We start from the raw sequence: 22748 nt of genomic DNA on the forward strand, positions 1-22748 counted from the left end.
GACTTTAATGCTAAAACTTGGGTTTAAAGATGATCGATGGCGTAGGGAGCTGTAGAAAGCGTGACTGCTGGATGGAGAGCATAGTTTTGGGAAATGAGGAGAGAAATGGAAACCAGTCTCTGTCTTGGTTTTGGAATTTAGCTTGGAATGGCAGTGGAATATGGAGGGAGGCTAACCAAAGGTTGGTTGTATATGCAAAGCAGGTAGGGCAGACCATCAGGCAAGGGTAAACCTGGCTAGAACAAAGTACTTTATAAAGAACAAAACATAAAACTAGAACCAAAACCTTGAAACAACTGATACACCTGAGGTTGATAAAATGATCAGGTGAAGGGTGGGTGACAAGGTGCAAGGTGACAATGTAAGACGAATGGAACTACAGGACACAGAGCAGAGGTAGGAGGGGGTTGCTGGGAAAAACGCTGGAGACATGGCATAGGCCATGTCATTCTCAAACTTTCTCATAAAGTGCTATCTATTGTGCTATCGCTTTCTTTATTTATAACTTTTTTTGTATTTATAGTAACTATGGGAAGCAATTATGTCTTGCAGTTGTCTTCAGGTATAACTATTTTATCCTGGTGTTTTCCCATTCCCTCTATCAGTCTCACTCTCACTAGCTCTCTCTCTCTCCCATCTATCCAGAGAAATTCCTAGATTATCATTTCATCTCTCTCTCTACTATGAAAAATCCTTAAAGGAGACACACACACACACACACACACACACACACACACACACACACACACACACACACACACACACACTAAAAGGTTAAAGGTGAAAGGAGAATGAGAGACTGCTTCTAGCTGACAAAAAGTCTATAAAAACTCAAATAACCCATTGTTACAACACCAGTATGCAGAAAAGCATCTCTGGATGCACAACCTTGAACCTTGAATTAGTGGTACAGCAGCAGAAAACCATACCGGATGCCACTCCTGTCAACTAAGAACAGGAAACTGAGGCTACAATTTTTACAGGCTCACATGTTACATGTTTGATGTCAACAACCTGAAAGCATGGATCTGTCTTGCCTTGTATCAATAGTTCAATATAATGTGGAGGGGTTAATACTTTGGTCCCCGTCATACCGACTGAGCATAATTTAAACATCACAGGGTACCTGAGTATTGTGGCTGACCATGCCCATCCCTTTATAACCACGGTGTGATTGTTGCTTCCTGCTGGATAATATGGCATGTCAAAAATTATTTCGTGCTGGCTTCTTGATGTTGACAGTGCGTTCACTGAACTTGAATGGCCTTGACAGTCAACAAATCTCAGTCCAACACAGCATCATTGAGATGTGGTGGATTTGGGAAATTCAGATGAGCAGCTAAAACTTGTGATATGGATCAAAATTACTGTTTTCTGCACCGTGCTAAATCTACGCCACAAAGAATTAAGTTCTGAAAGGAAAACAAATGCATCCAGGTAATAAAAACTGTGTAACTAATGAACTGGCAGGTAAGTGTAGTCCTTTTATTTTCTAGTTTCTAGTAAGTTTTTTGACTTTGTAGTTCTTTAGATTTAACAATTAGCTGTAGCTCAGGAGGTAGAGCAGGTCATATACTCATTCAATCCATGGCTCCCCCAGTCTGCAGGCCAAATATCCCAAAAATGCTCTCTGATGCATCCATTGGTGTATGAATGTGTGTGAATGTTAGAAAGTAAGCACTAAAAAGCATAGAAGAAAGTATTTGTGTGAATGGGTGAATGTGGCATGTTGTAAAAAGCGCTTTGAGTGCTCCAGGAGAGTAGAAAATAACTGTACAAAAATCAGTCCATTTAACAACAGTAATTGTTTACTCGTTGTTTGCATGTCTGCCTGCTTGGGTCCTTATATATCGAAAGCTAAGAAATATATTCGATGATATACTACTCATTCAGAGTTGTAAAGCAAAATCAATTTTGTAGTTCTACAAGATCTTTCTGATATAATGTTACTAAACAAACAAATGCTTAATCACACTAGTGCCCAATTAGAGCTGATTGCGATAAAGTCTGGAGTGAGGGCCACAGCAGTTTCAAGTTTTTTTGAAGTTTTTGAAGTTATTTAACTTCAGAAATACAGAAGTAAATGACAAAATTGTCAAACAGCCAGACCTCAGCTTTGCACTGTGGTTTCCAAACACAAAACCTGTATTTCCATTCAACTTCTGTGAAGGTCTTTTATGGCAAAGCAACAAAACCCAGAGGAGCAATGGTATGAAAAGATCTTTCATTATTAATAGAATATTAGCCCACATAAAGGTGAATGACTGAAGGATTGTGTTTCAGCACTGCAGGGGCTGTAAGTGCACAGAGGTTAATTCTCTGATCCAAGGGTAGATTTGTATCATTGTTTGTAGATAGAAAGGGTTTTCCAGGGGAACGGATTCATGTCTTCTCCCTCTTTTCCTTGGAGCACTGTGTTAGATTGCCTGGTCTGATTAATCTTAATGAATTATGCAAATAGCCTTTATCTCAAATGATTTAGCAATGTTTCTGTATTGTTTTATTAATGCACTTATGAATTACTCTGTATAATCACATAGCTTTTCCTCAGCCATTCACTGTTTGTAATTCATCGCCAGGTCTTTATTAAATCCATGGTGGTCTCCAGTGAATTGCATGCAGGAATGAGAAATTAGTCATTACTGTAATTTAATGATTTCTAACCAAACAAGAGGCAACCTGGATCACTTAACCATAGCAAACCTTCTCATTCCTCCCCTTCAGCATCAGTCCCTGGGGTCTGGTCTTTGGGAGCAAGCTTTTTACATTTTTTGCTTAATTAATTGTGTTTAGTATAAGAAGCATTCTGTGGCAAATGTACCGCTTCACTTACAGATGGAAATTGACTTAGAAAATATGAAATTCCTCATAAAGTGAGGGTTTGTTTTGAGTCTAGACTGAAGCTTTTTCTTTTTTTCTCTCTTTTGCAATCTCTGGATTTATGAAAGTGTAGCACAAAGTAATGTTTGATTTTTTTTTTTTTTTTAAATTTACAGAAAGAAATTACTAAAATGCCATTTTTGCACAGATTATATGATATTTTCCTAGAGTCATAAACATGACACCTATAGAGGAAATATACATTATAATTTATTTTATTATCATATCAGAAAAGGGTGGCACATAATATACTGTGATTTCCTGTCCCTAAGGTATACATCACATGCAGGTGAACTATAATTGCATCCCTAACTTTCTTATGACTTCTCTAAGAAACCCAGTTCTAACCAATTTTCATGATAGAGCTTCCCGTCCATCAGTAACTATAATAACTATATTATATGTGTCAAGATGAACGGACGTTTTATTTGATCTTGAACTCCACTGATTCAAATGGCTACGTCATTAGGGCTAAATAATCCTGTGCCTTTTACTGATTGTCTTCCAACCTCCTGTTGTACACTCTTCAGTCTAACTCCCTCAGAAGCTTTATTTTACTACACATAGTAACAAGGATTTTGGATTTATAACAGAAAAAGCCTCATGGGATCTCAAAAAACAAGTAAATAAGTCCTATAATTTGATTGTGATGGGTAGCATTAATTTAATGCAATAAACCAAGGATGACACTAACATCTACTTTGGGAAATGAACCAAATAGGATTAAGGTTGTTTAGGGTAAGAGATAATTATCTCCCTGGACCAGATTTCAGATACTTTTTTTTAAGTCTGTTAATTTTGAGAAGAAGGTTGCAATGAGATTTCACCCATTTGTATTTTTGAACATGGCCTACTTTTGCATTTGCTGATTTTCAGATTTCAAATCCACCATGAACACAACCTTGATTAGCTGTGAGCTCTCCCCCTCTTCCTGCTTTTTTTGTCAGATTATTTGCTTGACCTGCTAATTTTAAGTCCCAACAGCTCCTGCCTATACAGCACTATGGCCTGGTATGCAAAATGCCTCAACAGAAAGAGAAACTGTAAAAAAATAAAAAAATAAAAATCAAACTTTCTTTTTTAAACAGCAATATCCATTAAGTTAGATTTATTGATATAATACTGACATTTGTAATGAATAGTAGTCACCAGGCTTTGAAAACAACAGATACCATTAAAACATTTTGGCAGAACTGAGCTATGTTGACCCTTGGTGAGCTGTAGCGAAACATCTTACATTTTTTTCTTGGTTTCATTGTTGTGGCATTGTCTTTTTGTCTTTCAGAAAGAAGACTTGACATCCTAACAAACTTAAAAAAGACAAAACACTTTAAATTAACAAAAAGAAACAGAAGAGATATCTGCTCCATAAGGCTAAAAGGAACGGAAATGCTTATGATCTCACGAGATCAACACAGATATGCATCAAGAGTCCTGGGGCTCTTTGTGGCAAGAAAATAACACAAAAGTTTCACATCACATGGTTTTGTTTCAAGAGTGATTTTTTTTTCTGTTATCCAGAGTCCTTTAGTCAATATATATCTTCACTGTTGAGATCTCTAGTCCAAAGGAATAAAACTATAATACAAAGAGAGATTTGGTGGGCAGTAGAGTTCAGAGACAGCTACTGTTGATGCTAGATCAAATGTCAGGAATTTGTTTGGATATGTAGTCTTATACGATGCTCCCTGGTCCCTGGTTCATTCACTTGAATGTCCGTGATTGTTGTCCTCATTGGTCCCTGGTTACCACCAATTCTCAAAACACGACATCCAATTGTCCAACGGTGTTGATCAAAGAAACAGTGTCTGGTTTCAAATGAGGTTATCCTTGAAACAGACGACTATCGGGTGACCTAGAGACAGGGAAGAAATAAGAAGTTAGGAAGCAGAAGGAAATACTGCAAATGGTTTGTGTTCTTATTTGACTATTTATAAGGCCAGTTATGGCATAAACTGTTGGTGAAGGTTTGTTTGTTTTAGGTTGTTTGTTTTAAACCTGCCCACTTTCAGGTATTTTTTCACACATTGAAATCTGAGGCATTGTTTGAGCATGGATATCTCAAAGTGAAGACAAACACTTCACTAGCTTTTCTTACCATAACATTGAATCAGGACTTGTAATTTGGCACACATGCAAATATAAGTGTGCCAAATGAGTATTGGCTCATTAAAATATGAAAAAAGCATGGCATTCATAGTCACAAACATGAGGAAAAGGCTATTTCCATTCAACTGCCATGATGGGTTGAGCAAATATGACAGAAAAAAAACTATCAGTAGATTGCCCACTTGAATTCCAATATAATTGGAAGATGACCTGGGTTACTATATATAACTAAGAAAATTGTCTAAGATGTTCTAGAAATATTTAAAATTAAAATGTTTAAAAAAAAAATTCTAAATGTTTTAAACATTTGATGATTTGAAACAAACTAACCTATCTATTCATTAAAAAAAATCCAAAATACATTTCTGACGCTCATGATCACTCATAATCAAAAGGTGAAAATTATCACACAAAAAATACCACACTGCTGCTGTTATAATAAAAGAGCATAATGTTTTTGCTTCGTTATGACTGAGAACTTCTAAAAGTTGCACACATTGACCTTGGAATGCATGTGGATGTTGAGCATAAATAAAACGCTTAATGAACATTAGCATTGGTGATTGCTGATTATTTTAGCAGCAGAGCTTTATGGCCGTGTTTGCCTTTTGATCCAGTACATTAGTCGAGACAAAAATATTTAAATAATTCAAAAAACAATATTCACATTATATACAGATGTTCACAGCACAGATGTTCACAACACAATCACCAGACAGTGTTCTTTGTAGAATTAACTACAAAGTGATGTCTTACATTTTCATCCAGCGCCAGCTTAAATTTCCAATCTGTTAAATAAATTGGGTTATGATGAAATACCTTCAGAAGTAATGTCACTGCTGTGTACCTCAGCTGAGCATGCCTGGTTCTAATTACTAAACACCAAGTATCAAACTAGTAAAGAAATTGTTATAATACTTTAATATTAAAGTAAATAGTCGAACTTTAAATATACAAAAGTCAAGCTAGTACTAAAAAAATATCCATTACCATTGCTATCGATTCTTACCATCTGACTCGCCTTGGAATAGTAACTTTTCCATTAAAAAAAAAGTTCTTGTTTTGATGCTACATCTTAAGCAATTTATATCTCTTGAAAGTCTGACAGGTTCAAGGTGCTCATTTTCCCAGCATGGTATGTTTATAATTCTAAAACCTGAGCTCTTACAAAAAAATGGCACTCAGTAGTAGTCAGATGTAATGCAGTGTGCATCTTGGTCAGTGATTTCCATGCAGACAGAGGGAATATTATTATTCATGATGGCATACAACTGGAATAAGTATTCTCAGATGTTTTCATGAATATTAATATAATGGATTGAAAGATGCAGTTTGTAGCTACTACGCTCACTTTAAGCAAATCTCTAAAAATACTCTGGGAGGTGAATGCTGTTCTTTGTTGGTTTGCCGTTTAAAAAGTAGAACACAAGTGACTCTGTGACTTGGCCTGTGATGCTAGACAGACTTTAATACCAACACAGACACACACACACGCACGCACGCACACACACACACACACACACACACACACACACACACACACACACACACACACACACACACACACACACACACGCACACACAGAGACAGACAGGCAGAAAGGTTGATATAAGAACAGGTGTTCCTGTGTGAATATTTGCACTTTAGTGCTATTCAGTTAGAAGTTAGCGGGGTCTCACCAGTTGAATCAATAAGGACCTTACCACACACAATCAGTGTTCTGAGCAAAGCAATCCAAAAGCTGTATTGAAGTGTGATCTTTCTGCTGCTTAGAGCTGCAGCTGATAATACAGAGCTTGCTGTTTGGGGAGCCACAATTTAATTTTCACTTCCATGTGGCAGTCCTCGGGAATCACGGGTGTGAGAGACAATTTGAAAATTAGTAGGTCTTATATTACTTTTGTAGGAAGCTGTAAACGGAGTAGATTCATGGTGTGGCTTACAGTTTTTTACAGACGCTAGGACACATTTCCCAAAACTTAGGTCACTTTTGCAAAACTCTTCACACAATTCTCCTAACTGACCTTCAGCTTGGCAAAGCAGTTCATTTCACATTCAAAATGCACTACAACTACCAAAACACTTTATTCAGGTCTCAAATAAACTCATTCTTCCAGAACACTAGCAAAGGTTGACAGCCGACAAACACACTTTGTCACTCACAAAACAATGACCTAAAAAACACTAACAACATGTAGCATTACACAGTGTTTTCTTGTGTAAAACAAGGACACATCTCTGTTTATAATTTCAATATATGTTACTGGAATGAATCAGACATCATGCAGAATTCGTTAATATTTGTTTATGTATTTTTATTTTTTTGCACTAAGTAATCCCAAAATACAAGAATTTGTATACACACCATCCACTGATACACATACAATAGTAATGCTAATCTACTCGGTCTTCTCCATTTGGCCACAGGTTCTCATCCACATCACATCTTATGTCATCTAGGGCAATACACCTAGGAAATAATCTTCTGGCATGCCAGAATTGAAGGAGTTGAAAAATTGAAGGAGTAACACCTGTGTAGATGTTCATCTACAATGAGAATAAGCTGTGGCTGGTTAAACTGCATTTTTAGATTTAAAATATGTTTCAATAAAATATTGTTGTTGGATTTTGCTGTCTTTTCAAGTTTTGCATTGTGTTATTGTTTTGGCCATAAGTTTAACAGTTTTGAAAACAGTATGTAAGCACATGCAAAATGTCCTGTACGTACAAAGATTTTTGGCAGTTGTTGTGTCTGAGTGAGAAGATAATTCATGAAATTTGAGAGATGTAGTCATTGAAAGCATTTTGTGCCAAAACAATGATAACTGATCCTCAGTTTAGCCCACATAGACTTCTGTTGTGCTCACTGTGTGAGGAGTTTTGCAAAAGTGACCTAAGTATTGAGAAATGTGTCCTAGCGTCTGTAAAAAACTGTAACATGAAGTTAGGTCTGGCGATTTTGTCAACAGTATAAGAGAAAAATTTTGGCACATTATTACTGCTACAGTGTCCTAGTGTGACCTACAGTGAAATGCACAAATACACATGAGGGTAGAATTATTAGCCCCCTATGAAAAGTTCAGTATTTCCAAAGTGCGGTTAAACAGAACAAGGAATTTTTGCAAAAGCTTTTCCAAACATGCTCGTTTTATTTTGGATGTTTAAAAAGAACGCACTTCTAGTATGCATAGTATTTCTCCAAGTTGGCCTTGACATTTGATAGCGGTTTGAAGGTCTCTTCTGTTTTCTTGCTCGGCAACCTCCCAGGTAATTTCTGTTCAGGGTTCTCATGATTGTCTTATTTGAGGCTACAGTATTTCTCTCCAGAGTCTTTGAAATCTTTTGCATCAAACCTCCTTCAAGCTTGTTTTCTATTGCACATGTCACGATCCTGGGTCTTATGACCCAGTGTTTTGAGTTTTAGTTCATTTTGATGTTTATAGTATGTTTAAGCTCATTAGGTTTCCTATGTTCATTTGCTTATTAGTTCCCCCTTGTGTTTTCAACCCCTGTGAAGTCTCCCTTGCCCTTCGTGTGTTTCATGTCTGTTGTCTTATGTTGTCATGTCTGCCTCTCATGTTTCCAGTTTTATTTTGAAGAGATCTCGTGTTTTTATATTATGGATTATGTTTTGAGTCCTTTGTTGTACTGTTTCTTGTTTCCCTAGATTTCAGTTATGGTTATCATAGGTTTAGTTCTTTGGCTTTGTAATATGGCTTCCCTGTGTTCAATGTTGTGTCTACTGTGACCTCTTTGTACCATGTTTCTGGTCCCTATAGTCTGTCTTCTCAGTTGCTGTTAAGTTTGCATGTTTAGAGTTCAGTCAATGTGTTTCCTGTTTTACTTTGAAGGTCCATGTCTCATGTGCGTGTTTCCAGTTTTGCTTCCCTTGTCTCGTCCAGCCTGATTACTCCCAGCTGTGCTCTCCTTCTGTGTCTCATTCCCTCGTTATCCCTCTGTGTATTTAAGCCCTGTGTTTCTCTTTGTCAGTGTTGTAGTCTCCCTCATGCTGTGTGTGATTCTCCCCGTATGCATTTTAATTAGCTTTTCCCGGTTTAGTTTTGTATTGCTTGTGTTCTATTTTCCAGCAATAAAGCTGTGCTTTTGAGTTCAAGTTCTGTCCCCGTGAGTTTGCGTTTGGGTCCAATCCCTGCCTGCCACACAGCCGAAACATGACAGCACTCTTTGAATTTCTTCATGATACTTCTCACTCTAGTTCGTGACAATTTAAAATGTTGTGATAATGGCATGTCCTGATTTGTGAGCATCAGCATTTCATTTTCCTCAAGTCTAAACTGATTTATTTTGTTTTTTACTATCATTCCTTCTCAAAGGACACCTTAAACCCTTTCTGCAGTTTTTACACTACGTGTAAATTGGAAGATATCCCTCAGTTTTAACTTGATGTTTCAAGCAGTGCGTGTGCGTGTATCTCCATGGTTGGGGGGGGGGAGATTATTTTATTTTATGCTTTCTAAAGAAACTACTATAAAATGTTATGTTAAAAGTACAAAAAAGTGGTACATTTTTACAAAAACCTCATCTGTATTTCTGTTTTCAGGCCATCCGTTATTAGATTTGCACTTATTATTATTGTATTGTTAAAAACTAACAAACAAAACCAAAAAAAATCTATCTGTTGAATCAGATTACTTAATCCCTTTGCCTGTTTAGTTGTGTTTTACTTCCTGCTTGATTTGCTAGCTGTTCTGTGTCTGGTACTGACTTTAACTTGCCCTGTCTCGTTATGTTCATCATCTTCAGCTGTGTTAGTTCTCCACCCATTACTTCTCCCATTTGTTGTTTGTTGTGTTGTATGTGTAGTTGTGTGTCCTTGTAGTAGAACATTTCCTGTATTGGGATTCCTAGTGTTTTCTGAGTCTGGATTCCCTGTGCTTCTTGTACATTCCAATAAATCTTGGATGTTTGGATTCCGTGGTTTTGCTCTTTGTTCATCCCCAGATGTTAGACTTTGTAATTTCTTGACTTATCAGCATTAAAAGCTTGTTAATATTTTACTCCTGTCTTCTGCATCCTGTATTTGTGCCGGTAAATTACCACCATACACGCACAGTCTTTTCTATGACACATTGCATCCTTATTTATAATATTTAATTTTTAATTATTACATTTCACTTTATTGCTCAGTAACTGTGAAAACCCCACAACTTCTTTTATACACTGAAGATGTTTTCTATTGTAAAAGGAAAGTTAGAAAAGTACAAGTACAAACACATTTGTGACTGCAGAAGCAGATTCTAACGGGCATTTGACCTCTTAAAGAACTAGTGACAGAGAGAAAAAGCTTGGACACTAAACAGAGTAAAACCACAGCAAAACAATGTTAGCAGTCACAAAAACCTGAAGCCTAGCAAAAGCTTATCAAAGCATTTAGCATTCATTGGTTTCTGGGTGTCATTGTGATGGTTGCTGGGGAGTAAACACACAAAGGGGAATCAGCAGAAGTCAGCTCCTTCGGGTTTAGTGCTTAAGTTGCTTCAGGATAAAAGACCACACTTGACTGTTCAACCGCAGGTCAGTCACATTAATAATCTAAGACTCCGCTTTGGATGGATAGCTACTGAAGCACACGTATGCAGAAGCACATTCGTGTATACACTATTGCCATATCCATGAGAATCAGCACATCATTGTTAAGTAACAAAAAGACTAATTCACAGTTCTAGAGTTTTCATTGTGCAAATTACATAGTTGATGTCAGCCTCAATCAATGATTTAAAAAGCAAAACAACTGTCATTAAACGTATTTAGCTCATCTTTCTGAGCTGTCTATTGATTAAACATTTGCTGAGCATTTCCCTGCCTTTTAACTCTAAAAAACAGTTTTATTCTCATGCTTTCGACTGGCAATATAGTTGGGATTCAGTTTCAAGAAAAAACTACCATTGTGTTCATTGATATTTTCTTTTATAGTCATTTTAATCAATTAGAAGATGGTATAGGGTTCCCCGTTGGCAGATGTGTAATGATGAGAGTTTATTTCAGGCCTGGACGGTGGAAAGAAATTCCAATAAGGCCGCTTGTCATTACTGGACTAGCAGCTTTGGACTAACAGGTTTGTTTTGAGACCAGATATAGTGTGAATAACCAGCATCAGCACTGTTCTGCTTTTCCATTACCTTTCAATGAATTTACCTTTGTGTTGGAGTATAAACCATCTATTTAAAGGAATTTCTCATGCTTATTTCTTTCTTGTTGTTTTAACAATACGCATTTTCCGTTATATTTTGGCCAGTAAAACTTATTTTCTCATGTGGATATTGTCTCGGAAAACATTAGATTCCAGCTAGGGTTATTTGTCCTCTCAGCTGAACTGCACCTATAATTTATCTGATACATTGTAGCTAAAATGCATACACTTTACACAGTTATGTTAGAGAGAACAAGAGATATTTTCACTTTTTTTTTTTTTTTTTTTTTTACAGGAAAAAAAAATCTCTCTTGGACAGCTATCAATCAACACACTTCAACACATTCTCTACAAGCGGCACCTGTCAAGTGGAAAGCCTCTCTTTTTGTTTTGTCTTCTGATTGATGAGAAGTGAAAAGCAGGAACAGCCGAGGTTATAATTCTTGACATTACGAGCAGAACCATAACGCTAGCTGCTGCTGGACATGCTGAGAAAGAGGTAACAACTGGAGCTGTCTGAAAAGGGGCCTAGGGAGGTGTTAAGACATCTACTTTACTGATGTGACTTCATCATAACTGAATTGACACTTCTTTTTAATCGAAGCAACACTGCTGGGCAATAAGTACTGTAGGAGGCATGTACTGCAAAGTCTGTTCTGGACCCTTAATGTTCCAAATATGAAAAATAACTTACAGACTGAAGAGTGTAAACTGAGCTCAGTCTTAAAGCAGTATTGTAAACAACAGTGGGGTTACCTTTTGTTCTCTAAAGCATTTCTGCCCACTGGTTTTGTAAAGACACCGATAAAAGCTGTGAAGCCAAAACAAACTGTAAACTTGCAAGTCCTAAGTTCAAAGAAACCAATATGCAGTGTACTGTAAAACCAGGCCACCTCTGACCTTTCCCGTTCTGTACACGGACTTACTTAAATTAATGTAATTATGACTGTTATTGGACTTTTTACACTTTACCCAAATCACGTATTATCTAAAAAATGGAGTGTAAAATATAATTTTCACCAGGGTTTATGTCTTTCAACCTAAGTTGTAACCAAGACTTAAAAGGCTTACATTTTGAATCATTGAAATACTATTTTTGGATATGCTCCAGTTTCATTTGTTGGGATTTCTATTCAGAGAGTAATAGACTTCACAGAAACATTTACTGCACCAATGCCACACTTAAGAACCTGAGCTCAGTCCTCAGGAAACCCTCCCTTCATTCCTCAGAATGATGCTAACTGTTGAGATACTCAGGTACAGAGCCCTCTAGCAAACATAAGCCGTCCCTGGCTTGCTCTCTGTGGGAGGTAGCAAGGCCATGAGCATGGAGCGACCCCCGCTGACTCCCTAATCAAAAAAGAGTCGAGGTTCTGACGGGTTCTACTAGCCACCTGGACCCCTGCTCGTCTGTGCCTCTGTTTCTGCTTTCCCATGGCTGTGTGAGAGGGCATGAATTATTAACCCGGCTAAAATAAAAAGCTCTGCTTCATCCCAGCCTCCTGTAGGCATGAATAATGGAAGAGGCAGCTCAACTACAGGCGTTTGGTGAGTCAAACAGTGGACCGTGATGGATGGCTAAGGGCCTACTGTGTCCCCCCTCCTCACCTACCATCCACTTCAGGTCCACCACACCCTCAAACCCAAAACACACTTCCAGATAACCTCTATTAATCTCCAGAAGTGCTCCAGCTTGAGCCCTCCTGGCTCCTTCAGCATATCCCACTCGACAATTTTGCTTCCTGGGGGAATATTTGTTCGTTGTTTGTTTGTCTTTCTCCTGCCATTGCTTGCCTTTGTTTTGCTTCTCTCTTGCACTTTGGAAGTCAAATGCAAGCCTATTCGAAGGCAGGCTGTGATTCAAGCCTCCTCTCACTTAACCTTAATGCAGAAACCTTGAGGATGAGATGGCAACATGGTATACGAATCTGATCAGTCATGCGAAACATTTCGTTCATCAGAGGCTGCAGTTTCCATCTTGTATCAGTGACCTCAGTGGTGTACAATCACATTGTCTGTTACAGATACGATAATTGTTTTTTGCTTACAAAGTAGTCAACTACCAACTGCAGTGCAGACTCTCATGATAATTGTATTTCTATATTTATTCTAGTCATATAAAAGATTATATCTGACTTTCAGCCTGTAATGATTTAATTGCTTTGAGTGTGAAATTATGCATGCAGAAAAAAGACAAATGTCTTATTGCATATATTAATGAAGCACAAAATGAATATCCAGTAATCATTTTGACACTAAATATTTTGCAGGCTGGCTGTCTTAAAACAAGCTCAACTGTCAACTTGTGATTAAAACCCTGAGCTAATTTCATGATTTAATAATTGTAATTCATCACAAGTGCTATTTAGATATGTCAGATTATCTCTTAAATCCCCCCAAAATTACATTCTGACAGAAAAAGTTTAAAGAAACCAGTTGTGACTAATGTTACAACAATTGGCTCTGATTAAATAAGCATTCCTTTTGAATGTTGCTTAACAGGAGCTAAATATAAAATAAACTAAAGCCATAATAAAATATACAGCATATGCTATATTTATCTCAGGTCATCTCCAAAGTTGTTTAAGAACATGGTGAAGGTTTGGCAGTATCTCTATTTATATGCATTGTTATGATGTAGCTCAGGGAACATATCTCTATATCGGTCCGATAACATACCTATCATCAGTATATGAATGTGTGATATTCTTCATTTCTTAATTTCACATCTACTATAATGTGTTCAGCATATGTATACACTAATGGAAAACTTTATTAGGTACACCTGTTCAACTCCTTAACACAAATAACTATTCAGTCAATCACATGTAGACATGGTGAAGATGACCTGCTGACATCTTGATGGGAAGAAAAGTGGGACCTTTCTTCCCACTTTTGACTCAAACCAAGCATCAAAAGTACAAAGAAAGTTCATTTAAGTGACTTTGAATGTGACATGGTTTTTGGTGTGAGACAGGCTGTCCTGAGTAATTCAGAAACTGGTGATCTACTGAGATTTTCCTGTACGACCATCACTGGAATTTAGAGTGAATGGTGCAAAAACTAGTAGTAGAACAAATCTCTGAATGTACAACAGCATTGAACCTTGAAGTATGTGGCCTCCATTAGCAGCAGAAGACAACATTAATGTTACTCCTGTCAGCTAGGCTACAATTCACACAGAATCACTTAAATTGGACATCTGATATTTAATAATTCTTCTTCTTTATCATTTTCTGCTGAAAAATTCACATGTTAGTACCCATCATTGGATGGCTGCTTCCATCCATCCATCCATCTTCATCCGCTTTGTCCGGGGCCGGGTCGCGGGGGCAGCAGCCTAAGCAAAGAGGCCCAGACCTCCCTCTCCCCAGCCACCTCCTCCAGCTTATCCGGGGGAATACCAAGGCGTTCCCAGGCCAGCCGAGAGATATAATCTCTCCAGCGTGTCCTGGGTCTGCCCCGGGGCCTCCTCCCGGTGGGACATGCCTGGAACACCTCACCCAAGAGGCGCCCAGGGGGCATCCTTGTCAGATGCCCGAACCACCTCAGCTGGCTCCTTTCGATGTGGAGCAGCAGCGGCTCTACTCTGAGCCCCTCCCGGATGGCCAAACTTCTCACCCTATCTCTAAGGGAGAGGCCAGCCACCCTTCGGAGGAAGCTCATTTCTGCCGCTTGTATCCGCGATCTCGTTCTTTCGGTCACTACCCACAGCTCGTGGCCATAGGTGAGGGTAGGGACGTAGATCGACCGGTAAATTGAGAGCTTCGCTTTTACACTCAGCTCCCTCTTCACCACGACGGACCGGTGCAGCGTCCGCATTACTGCAGCTGCAGCCCCAATCCGTCTGTCGATCTCCGGCTCCCTTCTCCCATCACTCGCGAACAAGACCCCGAGATACTTGAACTCCTCCACTTGGGGCAGGAACTCATCCCCGACCCGGAGTGGGCACTCCACCCTTTTCCGGCTGAGAACCATGGCCTCAGATTTGGAGGTGCTGATCCTCATTCCCGCTGCGTCACACTCGGCTGCGAACCGTTCCAGTGCGAGCTGGAGGCCCTCACCCGATGAAGCCAACAGAACCACATCATCTGCAAAAATCAGAGATGAGATTCTGAGGCCACCAAAGCGAAAGCCCTCCGCCACTTGGCTGCGCCTAGAAATCCTGTCCATAAAAATTATGAACAGAACCGGAGACAAAGGGCAGCCCTGGCGGAGCCCATCACCCACCAGGAACGAGTCCGACTTATTGCCGGCAATGCGAACCAAGCTCTTGCAACGGTTGTATAGGGACCGAATGGCCCGTAGCAATGGGCCAGACACCCCATATTCCCGCAACACCTCCCACAGGACACCCCGAGGGACACGGTCGAATGCTTCCAAGAGGATTAATATACCTGTCACAAACCTCAAATCATCTCTAACTGGTTTCTGGGAAGTAACTGCACTCAAATGGCTTCCACAATCTTGATCTCAGTCAGCAATGTGCAGCTGACAAATTTGCAGCAACCGTATGATGCTGTTATGCTGATATAGACCAAAATCTCTGAGGAATGTTTCCAGCACCTTGTTAAATCTATGCCACAAAGGCAATAGAGGATCCAGACTGATACCAGCAACGTGTACCTTATAAAATATCCAGTCAGTGTACAATACCATGCATTTTTATTGCCTTCTTTACTTGGAACCAAGCGTTTTCCAGAAAGCCTGATTGAGCTTTTCAGTCCAAAACAGTTTTAAACTGGCACCTTTCACTCCATGGCTGACGCAGTTGGATCATATATTACCGTAATTGTCGGGCTATAAGCCGCTACTTTTTGCACAAGCTTTGAACCCTGCGGCTTTTAGTCAGGTGCTGCTTTTCTATGGATTGTCCATGATTTTTGTGGTATCGTAAGACGATTTGTTTTGTTTGTTCCGCTGTTGTACGGCACTACGTTGCCTGATCGGGGTTCAAGAGTGGTATGTTGGTCACATGTCCGTCCGCCAGGCAACGTAGTGCCGTACAAAGTAGCACGAAAAACAAACTTCAAAGTAGCGCTACGCGTTCAGCGGGAGGCGTGGATGATGAGCGGCGATAAACTTGCGAAAAGCAAGTTATGCCCAACTCCACCAGTGGATTCTGACAGCGTGGAAAAGTGTGAAAACATCCACGATCACCAACGGATTTCGAAGGGCTGGACTGCTGCATGATGGAGAGGAGGACACCGCCACGGCCCTTCTGAGGGTGTTTGACTCCGACACTGACAACGAGGATTTCTTTGGTTTTGAAAGTGACAACGAAGGAGAGAAGCGGAGAGTGGATGACGAAGCCATCCTGGGCCTGTTCGTTTCCGACACTGGAGAAGACGACTTTGGTGGTTTTAGTGCGCAGGAAGATGGTGGTGAATGACTGACTTTTCTTCTTGTTAAAGCTGTGTCACTGCACCTGAGCCTAAAAGGTAGGCCGAATCTATTTTTCTGGTGTGCTGTAGGTTATTGTTTTGTACTACATTTGTTACTCATTTATGAAGCACAGTACATGTTTCATACTTGTAATTACCGCTACTTGTACATATACTTAAAAAGTTATGCAAATATGTACCCATAACTTGTTTTTCAAAATACTAATAAAAGTGATGTGTCTCCAAACAGCCATCTCTTTCCTGACAATTCCCTTTGTGCATATTCTCTTACATATGATAAGTCAACAGTAAATACGGTAAACGCATTTAGCCTGTCAGCTCCCTACAAAGTTTCAATGATTGTGCCAAGGTGGGAAAAGAGGATGTAATTGTCTGGTGTATTTAACAACACTTGAGCGATCATCCCGTGTCCTGCCTCCTGCAGCTCAAGCCAGGCAGTTTGTTCACATAAACCAACCGAATTTTTCTAACATAATCTAGAATTTGGATGATTGAACACAGTCAGAAATTGTCCAAACTACCTACTTTAGCCTATTGTACGTTAAGTTCTATTGCTACTATTTTGCTAATATAACAAAACTAGATTTGTTTTCTGGCTAGCTATACCAATCTTCATTTTACACATTCCTTGGTATTTTGTGGATAAAATTGCTTTTGAGTTCAGTTGTGCCAAAATAAACTGAGGGTTGAGGCCAGAATTCTTTGGCTTTAATTGTATTGCATGGAAGAGTACATTTCAGCAGCAGCTTCCCTTTACATCCTGGTCTGCCCCAGAGCCTGCTGCATTGCCGAATACCTCATCTAAATGCTGCAACCAAATTAGTAGCTTAAGTAAAATACAATAAACTGACTGTAGTTAGACAACAAAATAGGTCTAAAAGTAAATAGATTGCTGAACTTAACTCACCCCCTTCCAGTGCAGAAGCTGATCGCTTCAAGATACACTTCACTGATTCTCCCCTGTGAGTCACATCTTCCTCTCCTGCTGCCTTCTACTCTGCCTACTCTGATCTCATTCATTTGAAGTTAATGAAAAAAAAAACTTTCAGTGCTTTCTTAGGTTTTCTTCCTTTTCTTTCACCTCGCACCTCCCCGTTATTTTAGGGTCACATTTTCTTACAGCTTTTATTCTAGGCTGTGACTTTGTTATCACTGTGTCATTGTGTTGATTTTAGCAATTTAATGAATGAAGGCGCGAACCCACTTTTTACTTTCAAACACAGAACTCAACACACCTTAGTTGTCTTAACTTTGTTTCCTGTACTGCAGCTCCATCCTTTGAGATCAGGCAGCACTTTACACTCTTCTCCATCCATGCAGGGATGCATCTGGCACCACCACTTCTGTGCAACTATGGATGCTGGGAGTAAAATAAAAGTGGAAATAAAGGAAAAGAGAAAAACAGCAGAGTAAACAATTAGCACCATGCTGTTTAAATATGTAGCGTTCTTCTGCTCTGACTGAAGTAACAGCAAGTGCCTTTGACTTCTATACACAGCACAGTGATTAACGAGAGCACTTTGATCTCTAGCTGGTGGTGGAGACCTGTCAGTCCTGCTCCAGAGTGTTTTCAGGCCTGAATTACAGGGCATGGGTCAATGTCAAGCCAGTGAGAGTAGTGAGCAGGTGTGTTAAGGTGTGTGGAGGATGAATGTTTGTATGTAGGAGGAGAACAAAAGCGTGCAGCAAGCTTGTGCGTCAAGATTTTTTGTTGCTTCAAGGAGGCCTATAGGGCAGAAACAGCTTTCCCTGACATTTCTAAAGTGAAGGGAGAACTGTCAAAATATGGAAGCCTTGTCAGAGATATTACAGTGAAAAGAGGAGATAGGGATCGATTCACCTGTAACTGAGGCCACTTTTGACATAATTTTAAATGACCTGGCCTTCTGTCTATTCCACTGAACATGTCTGATATAAAGCAGACAAACAGCTGAGCGAATGAACTGATAAGTGAATTGATTTGAAGATTATGAAGCCTTTGGGTTATACAACAGCAATCTCAACATTGTAGTTTTTGCTTCACGAGAAACTCCTTGTGCCAAACGATCAGTGAAATAAGCACCAGAGGCACAGTGACAGGTGTGACAGGTTTACACCGTGCCACATTTCTACCCTAATCAGAATTTGGTCTCAAATCATCACCAAAACTGTAATGAGAAGCTTGGCATACCGTCTACACAAGATGGAGCTGCTCTTGTTGTTCCTGCCACCTGTCCAGGGAAGCAGGAGCATTTGACAGTCTGGGATCGCTCTTCGATCTTGTTCTTGTTGCAGCATCGATGTGCAGCAATTACCTCACAGGTTCCTGCTTTCACATGAACTGGAAACACAAATATACACAGTGGTTAGAATATATGAGACGGCCTTTTTCAAACTGAAATATCTCTCACCACAACAACAAAGCTACAAATACCAAGACTCTAAATGGGTAGTTTGTATAGAGTGTTTGTATTTTTTAATATAAGAGTGTTTTCTTTTTCTTATAATGCGTGGTATGTCTTGATGCATTCTCAATCATCCAGGTAAGTAAATCTCCAAAAGCTGATTCTGTTCATCTGGACGTATATTTTTTGGATCCACTGAAAATCACATTAAATCGTTTAAAGGAGCATTGCGTTAGGAGATCTATTTAGCCAGTACTTTGGTCACAAGAGGAGGAGCGCATGTTGTGATTGTGGGAGAAGCTGGAGCTCCCATAGAAAATAACTGCAAGCAGAAGGGTACAAACTCAGGGCCGTCTTGCATGGAACCAAAACTTTCAACCACTGAACCTCTATTCCCTCTCTGAACGTCCAAACTTGTTTTTGATATTCTGCCCCATTCCCATGTGGTTGCACTAAAAATGTAATTCTTTGCAAAGGTTACTTTCTAATACAGATTATCTAATTGTCCTTACCTTTCTTGTATCATTTAGGGAAATTAATCATACAGAAGACTCCAGTGCAGTTGATGGGAATCATTTTAAATATACAATTTTGACTAATTACAGTCAGCAGTGGGCTTGGCTAAAAATAAATTAAAGTGCCCATTTTTATGGTGATGGATGAACATAGTAAATAGTGCAGCACATTTCCAGCATTTGTGGTACACTAAACTAACCAGTTGCGGGTGGTACTCTCATATTACTGTACAGATATGTAAGTTTTATCAGTTTTGCAAGAGAGCAAAGAAATTTAAAGATGCCCAAAAGCTAACAAAATGAATAAAAACAAGGTACACAGGCATCTTTTGGTAATATGGTGTCAACTACCCAGCTATTAAAGTATAGTACAGCTCAAAAAAACTTTTTTTTTTTTAATTCAGAAAGTTCAAATTTCATAGATTCTTTATTGGTTACCTCTAAATTAAAATATTTCAAGTCCTTTTTGCTTTACTTTTGATGTTCATGGCTTATAGCTCATGTAAATGAGAAATCCAGTATCCTAAATTTTTAGAATAGCTCCAATGATCAGTTAGAAGGATTTACAATACAGAACATTTCCAATGAAATCCAATATTTAATCTAAAAAGAGAACATTGGTCCAAAAAGGCATCTGGCACTGTTCTTTTTCAACTTAGTTCAGATAAGCAATGTTGTCTCTGGCTCAGGAGTGGGTTGACGTTAGCTCTGACAGTTGCAGCCTCTTTCCTGAGGATATCTGTTTGCAGTGGCTCTTGATGGTCTGACACCAGCTTCTGTTGTTTGTGCAACTTTTTCTACCACACTTTTCAACTTTTTATCAATATGCTTCAATACAGCAGCCGCACAGCCAGCTTCTCCAGCCATGACCTTCTGTGGCTTACCCTCTCTGTGGAGTGTTTTGATGATCGTTATTCAGATAACAGTGAAGTCAACAGTCTTCCCTATGATTGTGGTTACATTCATTGAACTAGATGGAGACAGCTATATTGTTTGAATAGTGATTTACTCAAGTTCAAAATGGCATATTCTAATAATTGAACAAATATTTGATTTTCAAGCGTTACAAGCAACAATTCTGGATTACTTGGATTACATGGATTAGTAATATGAAATCCACTGTACAGTTCTTTCCAACAAAACAAGTGTTCTGCAGAGCTCAAGAGAAAGTAGTCATCCAGTATGAAAGATAGTATAAAGCATAGTGCTGAGAAAAGGTGCAAGAGAGACTGTTGTTAATGTTTTGTCAGGACACGAGTTTTGCCCCATAGAAGACTGAAAAACATTTCCCTTTGTGCTTTCATGCCTATATTATTATAAGGAGAGTCCCACTAGTACCAATTATCTGTTATAGTGAAATCTTATTTGAAACACCAAAACACCATAGCTACTTATATCCAGGTCATACCCCAGGTGGAGGAGCCTGACTTTGAACTCCATGTAGCTCCACTGGTCCACATACCATATCCTTGAGCGGCATACACAATGCAGCTCACCCATAGTTGCAACCAGAGGACAAAAGTAACACCTTCGATTAGGGTAAGCCTAATCTAACTGATAATATAACATCAACAAAAGACATAGTTTTAAATTATTTGGCAAAATAATGGCAATACAATGCAATACCAGTTACAAGGACATTGTTTTTACTGTCATTAGCTTTGATGAAACATCAATACTGCTCTTTACATTATATTCATTACTTTTCTGGATAGACCCATCTCAATGCTGTGCATGTTTGTGTTTTGGTACCTAACAAACACTGCTGCATAGGTAAAATAAATAAATAAAAACAGCATCTGAAAAGTTCTGACAATACTATCAGATAAGCCTTAATTATGTCTGTAAAGATTTTCCAATTTGGGCCTCTTCTTGAAAATAAATTGCAGCGAGCTTCCATCTTCCCATTAGCTAGCAATCCTGAAATCTCATCTACAACATTAAAAACATTTTGCTTCCAATCAATAAGGTGCTATTCACATTCCCACAAAAGCCAAGACAACAATTGACGATTAAGTGCTTTTCAGTGAGCAGAAACTTACTGATGCAAAAACAGGTCAGGCTGCATGCCCTTGATGTGATTATCTTTAAGCCACCAGCACGCCCCCGGTCAAAGTTAATTTCAAAAGTTGGAATAGCTTTGTCAGAATATTCAAACTTTGTTAAGAGATAGATGCACACGGACAATAGGTGATCCCTAGAGGGGCAATGGGGGAAGATAGTCATTGTAAATTACCTTATTGTGAGGGAAAACAGAGCATTAACTGATTAGTCATTACACCTTTTATATAATGGATATAATGGATTAATAACGGCTTACATCAAAACAATATAATTGCATCAACTCAAAGATAAGGCTAGATATCACATTCAAACCCTGTCTGAACTCTGATGTGCTTCATTTATATAGTTTTTTTTTTTCTGTATACATCTCCACGCTACCATTTTTCTCTAGGTAAAAGTCTCAGTGTGATTAAAGAAAATGTTTGTTTCTTTCCCTGAATGACCTGGCCAAGAGGGCAACAGACATCACAGCAATTATTAAAAGTCACAGTCTACAAGAGTTAACACAATATGCAGATTGCATAAAATAAATATCAAGGTCAAAACAGGTTCAGTGCAACTTGAAGAGCAACTACAAGAATCCAGTCTTTTATAACTGACTTATTATTTTGTAAAGTGGGGCAGCATAACAAAGCAAATATTGTCGTTTTGTTGTTTATTCTATACATAAAAATTTGTAAACTATTATGAGAGAAAGTGACTTTGGTTTTTACATATTTTATATTTTAACAGATAGTAAGGAACCAGTCCAGGGGCAGATTTGTATATAAAATTTTATGTATAAAACCAGATTGATATATGACTAAGTGGGAATTGGGATGGACACCTAGCTAGCTTAGCTATTAATATTACTAAACATGCAATGGTAATTAGTATCCAATTTCCTTAGGTGCTGGTCAGGCACATTCATAAAGAGGCAATCACCCTGATGTAAAAAGAAACAAAGCAAGTGAGAGCTACAGCATAGGCTGCAAGTGAGAATGGGACTGTAGACTCGTTAAGGAAACAGAAAGCGGCTAGTTTGGACACCCCATCTGAAGACAACCACTGATTAAAACTGGAGCTGCTGACCAAGGTCGCTGACTGTGAGGCTCGTTCTAAAAACCCCATGCAGTGTGGAAGGGGTGAGCGGTCAGAGAGCAGGCCATAGGGGTCAGCTGAGTAAGAAACAACAATGTGTGATTACTATGGCTTCTACATAGTGGGCATGGAGTCCTGGGAAATAATGATACCAGAGAA

At 38.9% G+C, this 22748-nt stretch overlaps 2 protein-coding genes across 2 annotated transcripts in view; one reads left to right on the forward strand and one right to left on the reverse strand.

Annotated features, from left to right (window-relative positions):
* Nucleotides 1-22748, forward strand: part of LOC308403159 (N-acetyltransferase 8-like) — a 561295-nt gene that overhangs the window by 99445 nt on the left and 439102 nt on the right. The gene's annotated exons all lie outside the window — the stretch shown is intronic.
* Nucleotides 4112-22748, reverse strand: part of tafa3a (TAFA chemokine like family member 3a) — a 113021-nt gene continuing 94384 nt past the window's right edge. The window contains exons 3-5 of the mRNA XM_080891886.1: nucleotides 18717-18866; nucleotides 17782-17906; nucleotides 4112-4735 (exon numbers count right to left, since the gene is read on the reverse strand). Of these exons, the coding sequence (XP_080748012.1) occupies nucleotides 4724-4735; nucleotides 17782-17906; nucleotides 18717-18866 (287 nt within the window). The 3' untranslated portion in view covers nucleotides 4112-4723. The remainder of the gene's footprint in view (nucleotides 4736-17781; nucleotides 17907-18716; nucleotides 18867-22748) is intronic.

The sequence above is a fragment of the Rhamphochromis sp. 'chilingali' genome (assembly GCF_963969265.1).
Source record: "Rhamphochromis sp. 'chilingali' genome assembly, chromosome: 9".
Classification (NCBI taxonomy): Eukaryota; Metazoa; Chordata; class Actinopteri; order Cichliformes; family Cichlidae; genus Rhamphochromis; species Rhamphochromis sp. 'chilingali'.